Raw genomic sequence first — 10,000 nt, 5'->3', positions numbered from 1 at the left:
TCCCGGTGAACGTTGGGATCTCCTCCCGGTGAACGTTGGGTTCTCTTCCTGGTGAATGTTGGGATCTCCTCCCGGTGAACGTTGGGATCTCCTCCCGGTGAACATTGGGTTCTCCTCCCGGTGAATGTTGGGATCTCCTCCCGGTGAACGTTGGTTTCCCCCCCCCCCCCCCGAACGTTGGGATCTCCTCCCGGTGAACATTGGGTTCTCCTCCCGGTGAACGTTGGGATCTCCTCCCGGTGAACGTTGGGATCTCCTCCCGGTGAACGTTGGGTTCTCCTCCCGGTGAACATTGGGATCTCCTCCCGGTGAACGTTGGGTTCTCCTCCCGGTGAACGTTGGGATCTCCTCCCGGTGAACGTTGGGATCTCCTCCCGGTGAACGTTGGGTTCTCCTCCCGGTGAACGTTGGGATCTCCTCCCGGTGAACGTTGGGTTCTCTTCCTGGTGAATGTTGGGATCTCCTCCCGGTGAACGTTGGGATCTCCTCCCGGTGAACATTGGGTTCTCCTCCCGGTGAATGTTGGGATCTCCTCCCGGTGAACGTTGGTTTCCCCCCCCCCCCCCGAACGTTGGGATCTCCTCCCGGTGAACATTGGGTTCTCCTCCCGGTGAACGTTGGGATCTCCTCCCGGTGAACGTTGGGATCTCCTCCCGGTGAACGTTGGGTTCTCCTCCCGGTGAACGTTGGGATCTCCTGTCGGTGAACCCAGCGTGAGCCTCGTTGTCTCGTGTCTCCACAGGAAGTCGGTGCTGAACCTGAACGAGCTCGGTCAGATGAACGTCTCGGCCGGCGCCGGGGGGGAAGACGAAGAGTTTCCTGCTCCTCACGAGCTCGGAGAGGAGCTGCAGTTCACCGGGAGGTGGGAACAGGACTTCATCATGAATAACACGCCGTGAAGCTGCAGCTCTCTAACGACGGGCCGGTTCCTCAGGTTCGGAGGCGGCTTGTGGCTCGACATCAAGCGGAAGGTTCCGTGGTTCTGCAGCGACATCTACGACGGGTTCCACATCCAGAGCATCTCGGCCGTGCTCTTCATCTACCTGGGCTGCATCACCAACGCCATCACCTTCGGGGGTCTGCTGGGGGACGCCACCGACAACTACCAGGTCAACACGCCGCGACACTAACCTCACTTCCTGTTTGTGCCGTCTCACTTCCTGTTCGTCTCTCTTCTCTAAGGGAGTGATGGAGAGCTTCCTCGGCACCGCTCTGGCCGGGACGGTGTTCTGTGTCTTCGGTGGGCAGCCGCTCATCATCCTCAGTTCAACGGGACCCATTCTCATCTTTGAGAAACTGCTTTACGAATTTAGCAAGTAAGAAAAGAAAAAGACGTGAACATCGAGTCACATGACGTGTTTGAGAGTGATATCATTCTACTGAAAGACGAGAGGCTAAAAAGAGACTTAAACCGGCAGCTTGGGAAAAGGAAAAGCCCAAAGAGAGAAGCTTCATGTGTTGAAGCTGCATTCTCTCTCCTGACCACCAGGGAGCGACTCCTCTGGTTGTATAGAAGTCTCTAACCATGACTCCTTGTGCTCCCCAGGAGCAACCAGATCGACTACATGGAACTGCGCCTGTGGATCGGCCTCCACTCGTGCCTCCAGTGCTTCGTGCTCGTGCTCTCGGACGCCAGCTACATCATCAAGTACATGACGCGCTTCACTGAGGAGGGCTTCTCCAGCCTCATCTCCTTCATCTTCATCTCCGACGCCATCAAGAAGATGGTGGGTGGCGTTTGAAACGCGGCTTCGGACGCCAGGCGTTCACAATAAAGACGTTGGGTTGTTCGCAGGTCGGAGCCTGGAAGTATTACCCCATCAACCGCGGCTTCAAGCCAGACTCCGCCACCTCCTACCGGTGTGACTGCCTCGCCCCGGACCAGGGTGAGTGGGAGAGGACACCCGTTGGGTTTCTCCTGGAGAAGCTGGATCTCGTTGATGATCCTCATTGGCAGATTTACATTCTGTTTGCTATCACGCCTTTTTGCTATCACGCCTTTTTGCTATCACACCTTTTTGCTATCACGCCTTTTTGCTATCACACCTTTTTGCTATCATGCCTTTTTGCTATCACACCTTTTTGCTATCACGCCCTTTTGCTATCATGCCTTTTTGCTATCACACCTTTTTGCTATCATGCCTTTTTGCTATCACACCTTTTTGCTATCACGCCTTTTTGCTATCACGCCTTTTTGCTATCACGCATTTTTGCTTTCACACCTTTTTGCTATCACACCTTCCTCAAAGTCATCTCAAATGTTCAGATGTTATACTCTGTGAAAGTTCTCTGATGATGTGAATCTCGTCTGTTTCTGCCTCGTCTCTGGACGCCGTCCGACTACGTGAGTCTTCTCAGAGATTTCATATTTGGATCCATCGCACCTGAATATTTAATATATTCCTTTAACAGCCAATATTCGATGTCGTTGCCTCGTCAATACTTTAGAGCACTTCTTAACGTCCTTGTTGGATTTATTTGGCACTATTTCCTCCACACATCAAACACGGCTCTGGTCACGTTACCCATGATTCATAGCGGCGCCTCTTGTGTTCCTCAGCCTCTGCTCTGGGCTTCAATGTCTCAGCGCCGCTCGGAGACGAGAACATGACTCTGCTGGTGAGTGGAGGAGACACCAGAGGGAGGGACTCCTCGGAGGACAGGAAGTGAGTCTTCAGGAGGATTCTGAGTGTTTCTTCTTCTGCTGTTGTAGTTCAACCTCACCGGTCTGGACTGGAGCCAGCTGGGGAAGAAGGAGTGTGTGCGGCTGGGCGGCCTCCTGGTGGGCGGCTCCTGTAAGTACGTCCCCGACCTGGCGCTCATGTCCTTCATCCTCTTCTTCGGGACCTTCTCCACGACGGTGGCCCTCAAGAAGTTCAAGTTCAGCCGCTACTTCCCGACCAAGGTGAGGCTCCTCCCCCTCCGTCAGGCTCCTCCATGCTCTCCTCCATGTGCTCCTCCTCTCTATTGAATGCTCCTCCTCCCTCCTGCTCCTCTTCCTCTCCTAAATGCTCCTCCTCTCTCCTGCTCCTCTTCCTCTCCTGAATGCTCCTCCTCTGTCCTGAATGCTCCTCCTCTCTCCTGCTCCTCCTCCTCTCTCCTGAATGCTCCTCCTCTCTCCTGCTCCTCCTCCTCTCTCCTGAATGCTCCTCCTCTCTCCTGAATGCTCCTCCTCTCTCCTGAATGCTCCTCCTCCTCTCCTGAATGCTCCTCCTCTCTCCTGCTCCTCCTCCTCTCTCCTGAATGCTCCTCATCTCCTGAATGCTCCTCCTCTCTCCTGCTCCTCCTCCTCCTCTCCTGAATGCTCCTCCTCTCCTGAATGCTCCTCCTCTCTCCTGAATGCTCCTCCTCTCTCCTGCTCCTCCTCCTCCTCTCCTGAATGCTCCTACTCCTCTCCTGAATGCTCCTCCTCTCTCCTGCTCCTCCTCCTCCTCTCCTGAATGCTCCTCCTCTCTCCTGAATGCTCCTCCTCCTCTCCCGAATGCTCCTCCTCTCTCCTGAATGCTCCTCCTCTCTCCTGCTCCTCCTCCAGCTCCGGTCTCTGGTCAGTGACTTCTCCATCATGATCTCCATCCTGGTCTTCTGTGGTCTGGACCTCCTTCTTGAACTGGACACCCCCAAGCTGCTTGTGCCCACGGAGATCAAGGTCCCTGATCCCTGATCCCTGATCCCTGGTCCACTGGTCCTCAGAGCTTCATGTGGTGGAGAGTGAGATAGTTTCAAGGTCCTCAGATGTCTCACTCTCTAGAACCTTAGAGATGTCTCACTCTCTAGAACCTTAGAGATGTCTCACTCTCTAGAACCTTAAAGATGTCTCACTCTCTAGAACCTTAGAGATGTCTCACTCTCTAGAACCTTAAATATGTCTCACTCTCTAGAACCTTAAAGATGTCTCACTCTCTAGAACCTTAGAGATGTCTCACTCTCTAGAACCTTAAAGATGTCTCACTCTCTAGAACCTTAGAGATGTCTCACTCTCTAGAACCTTAAAGATGTCTCACTCTCTAGAACCTTAGAGATGTCTCACTCTCTAGAACCTTAAAGATGTCTCACTCTCTAGAACTTTAGAGATGTCTCACTCTCTAGAACCTTAGAGATGTCTCACTCTCTAGAACCTTAAAGATGTCTCACTCTCTAGAACCTTAGAGATGTCTCACTCTCTAGAACCTTAAAGATGTCTCACTCTCTAGAACCGTAGAGATGTCTCACTCTCTAGAACCTTAGAGATGTCTCACTCTCTAGAACCTTAAAGATGTCTCACTCTCTAGAACCTTAGAGATGTCTCACTCTCTAGAACCTTAAAGATGTCTCACTCTCTAGAACCTTAGAGATGTCTCACTCTCTAGAACCTTAAATATGTCTCACTCTCTAGAACCTTAGAGATGTCTCACTCTCTAGAACCTTAAAGATGTCTCACTCTCTAGAACCTTAAAGATGTCTCACTCTCTAGAACCTTAGAGATGTCTCACTCTCTAGAAGCTTAAAGATGTCTCACTCTCTAGAACCTTAGAGATGTCTCACTCTCTAGAACCTTAAAGATGTCTCACTCTCTAGAACCTTAAAGATGTCTCACTCTCTAGAACCTTAGAGATGTCTCACTCTCTAGAACCTTAAAGATGTCTCACTCTCTATAACCTTAGAGATGTCTCACTCTCTAGAACCTTAGATATGTCTCACTCTCATGAACCTTAGAGATGTCTCACTCTCTAGAACCTTAAAGATGTCTCACTCTCTAGAACCTTAAAGATGTCTCACTCTCTAGAACCTTAGAGATGTCTCTCTCAAGAACCTTAAAGATGTCTCACTCTCTAGAACCTTAGAGATGTCTCTCTCTAGAACCTTAAAGATGTCTCACTCTCTAGAACCTTAGAGATGTCTCACTCTCTAGAACCTTAAAGATGTCTCACTCTCTAGAACCTTAGAGATGTCTCACTCTCTAGAACCTTAGAGATGTCTCACTCTCTAGAACCTTAAAGATGTCTCACTCTCTAGAACCTTAGAGATGTCTCACTCTCTAGAACCTTAAAGATGTCTCACTCTCTAGAACCTTAGAGATGTCTCACTCTCTAGAACCTTAGAGATGTCTCACTCTCTAGAACCTTAAAGATGTCTCACTCTCTAGAACCTTAAAGATGTCTCACTCTCGTGAACCTTAGAGATGTCTCACTCTCTAGAACCTTAAAGATGTCTCACTCTCTAGAACCTTAAAGATGTCTCACTCTCTAGAACCTTAGAGATGTCTCTCTCAAGAACCTTAAAGATGTCTCACTCTCTAGAACCTTAAAGATGTCTCACTCTCTAGAACCTTAGAGGTGTCTCTCTCAAGAACCTTAAAGATGTCTCACTCTTTAGAACCTTAGAGATGTCTCTCTCTAGGACCTTAAAGATGTCTCACTCTCTAGAACCTTAGAGATGTCTCACTCTCTAGAACCTTAAAGATGTCTCACTCTCGAGAACCTTAGAGATGTCTCACTCTCTAGAACCTTAAAGATGTCTCACTCTCTAGAACCTTAAAGATGTCTCACTCTCTAGAACCTTAGAGGTGTCTCTCTCAAGAACCTTAAAGATGTCTCACTCTCTAGAACCTTAGAGATGTCTCTCTCTAGAACCTTAAAGATGTCTCACTCTCTAGAACCTTAGAGATGTCTCACTCTCTAGAACCTTAGAGATGTCTCACTGTCTAGAACCTTAAAGATGTCTCACTCTCTAGAACCTTAAAGATGTCTCACTCTCTAGAACCTTAAAGATGTCTCACTCTCTAGAACCTTAGAGATGTCTCACTCTCTAGAACCTTAGAGATGTCTCACTCTCTAGAACCTTAAAGATGACTCACTCTAGAACCTTAGAGATGTCTCACTCTCTAGAACCTTAGAGATGTCTCAGTCTCGTGAACCTTAGAGATGTCTCACTCTCTAGAACCTTAAAGATGTCTCACTCTCTAGAACCTTAAAGATGTCTCACTCTCTAGAACCTTAGAGATGTCTCTCTCAAGAACCTTAAAGATGTCTCACTCTCTAGAACCTTAAAGATGTCTCACTCTCTAGAACCTTAGAGATGTCTCACTCTCTAGAACCTTAAAGATGTCTCACTCTCTAGAACCTTAGAGATGTCTCACTCTCTAGAACCTTAAAGATGTCTCACTCTCTAGAACCTTAGAGATGTCTCACTCTCTAGAACCTTAAATATGTCTCACTCTCTAGAACCTTAGAGATGACTCACTCTCTAGAACCTTAGAGATGTCTCACTCTCTAGAACCTTGGAGATGTCTCACTCTCTAGAACCTTAAAGATGTCTCACTCTCTAGAACCTTAGAGATGTCTCACTCTCGTGAACCTTAGAGATGTCTCACTCTCTAGAACCTTAAAGATGTCTCACTCTCTAGAACCTTAAAGATGTCTCACTCTCTAGAACCTTAGAGCTGTCTCTCTCAAGAACATTAAAGATGTCTCACTCTCTAGAACCTTAGAGATGTCTCTCTCAAGAACCTTAAAGATGTCTCACTCTCTAGAACCTTAGAGATGTCTCTCTCTAGAACCTTAAAGATGTCTCACTCTCTAGAACCTTAGAGATGTCTCACTCTCTATAACCTTAAAGATGTCTCACTCTCTAGAACCTTAAAGATGTCTCACTCTCTAGAACCTTAGAGATGTCTCACTCTCTAGAACCTTAGAGATGTCTCACTCTCTAGAACCTTAAAGATGTCTCACTCTCTAGAACCTTAGAGATGTCTCACTCTCTAGAACCTTAAAGATGTCTCACTCTCTAGAACCTTAAAGATGTCTCACTCTCTAGAACCTTAGAGATGTCTCACTCTCGTGAACCTTAGAGATGTCTCACTCTCTAGAACCTTAAAGATGTCTCACTCTCTAGAACCTTAGAGATGTCTCACTCTCTAGAACCTTAAAGATGTCTCACTCTCTAGAACCTTAGAGATGTCTCACTCTCTAGAACCTTAAATATGTCTCACTCTCTAGAACCTTAAAGATGTCTCACTCTCTAGAACCTTAGAGATGTCTCACTCTCTAGAACCTTAAAGATGTCTCACTCTCTAGAACCTTAGAGATGTCTCACTCTCTAGAACCTTAGAGATGTCTCACTCTCTAGAACCTTAAAGATGTCTCACTCTCTAGAACCTTAGAGATGTCTCACTCTCTAGAACCTTAAGATGTCTCACTCTCTAGAACCTTAGAGATGTCTCACTCTCTAGAACCTTAAAGATGTCTCACTCTCTAGAACCTTAGAGATGTCTCACTCTCTAGAACCTTAAAGATGTCTCACTCTCTAGAACTTTAGAGATGTCTCACTCTCTAGAACCTTAGAGATGTCTCACTCTCTAGAACCTTAAAGATGTCTCACTCTCTAGAACCTTAGAGATGTCTCACTCTCTAGAAGCTTAAAGATGTCTCACTCTCTAGAACCTTAGAGATGTCTCACTCTCTAGAACCTTAAAGATGTCTCACTCTCTAGAACCTTAAAGATGTCTCACTCTCTAGAACCTTAGAGATGTCTCACTCTCTAGAACCTTAAAGATGTCTCACTCTCTAGAACCTTAGAGATGTCTCACTCTCTAGAACCTTAGATATGTCTCACTCTCATGAACCTTAGAGATGTCTCACTCTCTAGAACCTTAAAGATGTCTCACTCTCTAGAACCTTAAAGATGTCTCACTCTCTAGAACCTTAGAGATGTCTCTCTCAAGAACCTTAAAGATGTCTCACTCTCTAGAACCTTAGAGATGTCTCTCTCTAGAACCTTAAAGATGTCTCACTCTCTAGAACCTTAGAGATGTCTCACTCTCTAGAACCTTAAAGATGTCTCACTCTCTAGAACCTTAAGATGTCTCACTCTCTAGAACCTTAGAGATGTCTCACTCTCTAGAACCTTAAAGATGTCTCACTCTCTAGAACCTTAGAGATGTCTCACTCTCTAGAACCTTAAAGATGTCTCACTCTCTAGAACCTTAGAGATGTCTCACTCTCTAGAACCTTAGAGATGTCTCACTCTCTAGAACCTTAAAGATGTCTCACTCTCTAGAACCTTAAAGATGTCTCACTCTCTAGAACCTTAGAGATGTCTCACTCTCTAGAACCTTAAAGATGTCTCACTCTCTAGAACCTTAAGATGTCTCACTCTCTAGAACCTTAGAGATGTCTCTCTCAAGAACCTTAAAGATGTCTCACTCTCTAGAACCTTAAAGATGTCTCACTCTCTAGAACCTTAGAGATGTCTCTCTCAAGAACCTTAAAGATGTCTCACTCTCTAGAACCTTAGAGATGTCTCTCTCTAGAACCTTAAAGATGTCTCACTCTCTAGAACCTTAGAGATGTCTCACTCTCTAGAACCTTAAAGATGTCTCACTCTCTAGAACCTTAGAGATGTCTCACTCTCTAGAACCTTAAAGATGTCTCACTCTCTAGAACCTTAAAGATGTCTCACTCTCTAGAACCTTAGAGATGTCTCTCTCAAGAACCTTAAAGATGTCTCACTCTCTAGAACCTTAGAGATGTCTCTCTCTAGAACCTTAAAGATGTCTCACTCTCTAGAACCTTAGAGATGTCTCACTCTCTAGAACCTTAGAGATGTCTCACTCTCTAGAACCTTAAAGATGTCTCACTCTCTAGAACCTTAAAGATGTCTCACTCTCTAGAACCTTAAAGATGTCTCACTCTCTAGAACCTTAGAGATGTCTCACTCTCTAGAACCTTAGAGATGTCTCACTCTCTAGAACCTTAAAGATGACTCACTCTAGAACCTTAGAGATGTCTCACTCTCTAGAACCTTAGAGATGTCTCACTCTCGTGAACCTTAGAGATGTCTCACTCTCTAGAACCTTAAAGATGTCTCACTCTCTAGAACCTTAAAGATGTCTCACTCTCTAGAACCTTAGAGATGTCTCTCTCAAGAACCTTAAAGATGTCTCACTCTCTAGAACCTTAAAGATGTCTCACTCTCTAGAACCTTAGAGATGTCTCACTCTCTAGAACCTTAAAGATGTCTCACTCTCTAGAACCTTAGAGATGTCTCACTCTCTAGAACCTTAAAGATGTCTCACTCTCTAGAACCTTAGAGATGTCTCACTCTCTAGAACCTTAAATATGTCTCACTCTCTAGAACCTTAGAGATGACTCACTCTCTAGAACCTTAGAGATGTCTCACTCTCTAGAACCTTGAGATGTCTCACTCTCTAGAACCTTAAAGATGTCTCACTCTCTAGAACCTTGAGATGTCTCACTCTCGTGAACCTTAGATGTCTCACTCTAGAACCTTAAGATGTCTCACTCTCTAGAACCTTAAAGATGTCTCACTCTCTAGAACCTTAGAGCTGTCTCTCAAGAACATTAAAGATGTCTCACTCTCTAGAACCTTAGAGATGTCTCTCTCAAGAACCAAGATGTCTCACTCTCTAGAACCTTAGAGATGTCTCACTCTAGAACCTTAAGATGTCTCCTCTCTAGAACCTTAGATGTCTCCTCTCTATAACCTTAAAGATGTCTCACCTCTAGAACCTTAAGATGTCTCACTCTAGAACTTTAGAGATGTCTCACTCTCTAGAACCTTAGAGATGTCTCACTCTCTAGAACCTTAAAGATGTCTCACTCTCTAGAACCTTAGAGATGTCTCACTCTCTAGAACCTTAAAGATGTCTCACTCTCTAGAACCTTAAAGATGTCTCACTCTCTAGAACCTTAGAGATGTCTCACTCTCTAGAACCTTACAGATGTCTCACTCTCTAGAACCTTAAAGATGTCTCACTCTCTAGAACCTTAAAGATGTCTCACTCTCTAGAACCTTAGAGATGTCTCACTCTAGAACCTTAGAGATGTCTCCTCTCTAGAACCTTAAGATGTCTCACTCTCTAGAACCTTAGAGATGTCTCACTCTCTAGAACCTTAGATGTCTCACTCTCTAGAACCTTAAAGATGTCTCACTCTCTATAACCTTAAAGATGTCTCACTCTCTAGAACCTTAAAGATGTCTCACTCTCTAGAACCCAAGATGT

General features: G+C 45.8%; 1 protein-coding gene across 7 annotated transcripts in view; it reads left to right on the top strand.

The window, feature by feature from the left end:
• The window catches only part of LOC130205527 (electrogenic sodium bicarbonate cotransporter 4-like), a 30,636-nt gene that overhangs the window by 8,936 nt on the left and 11,700 nt on the right, over positions 1 to 10,000 (top strand). For 5 of the 7 annotated variants that reach the window (XM_056432956.1, XM_056432959.1, XM_056432954.1 and 2 more), the window contains 8 exons: positions 743 to 862; positions 935 to 1,109; positions 1,183 to 1,316; positions 1,547 to 1,727; positions 1,796 to 1,886; positions 2,561 to 2,619; positions 2,714 to 2,905; positions 3,533 to 3,646. In XM_056432956.1, the coding sequence (XP_056288931.1) occupies positions 743 to 862; positions 935 to 1,109; positions 1,183 to 1,316; positions 1,547 to 1,727; positions 1,796 to 1,886; positions 2,561 to 2,619; positions 2,714 to 2,905; positions 3,533 to 3,646 (1,066 nt within the window). The remainder of the gene's footprint in view (positions 1 to 742; positions 863 to 934; positions 1,110 to 1,182; positions 1,317 to 1,546; positions 1,728 to 1,795; positions 1,887 to 2,560; positions 2,620 to 2,713; positions 2,906 to 3,532; positions 3,647 to 10,000) is intronic. The other 2 variants (XM_056432957.1, XM_056432961.1) reach the window with 2 other exon arrangements.

This window comes from Pseudoliparis swirei, chromosome 15, assembly GCF_029220125.1.
Source record: "Pseudoliparis swirei isolate HS2019 ecotype Mariana Trench chromosome 15, NWPU_hadal_v1, whole genome shotgun sequence".
NCBI lineage: Eukaryota > Metazoa > Chordata > Actinopteri > Perciformes > Liparidae > Pseudoliparis > Pseudoliparis swirei.
This window is presented reverse-complemented; position numbering and strand designations above follow the sequence as displayed.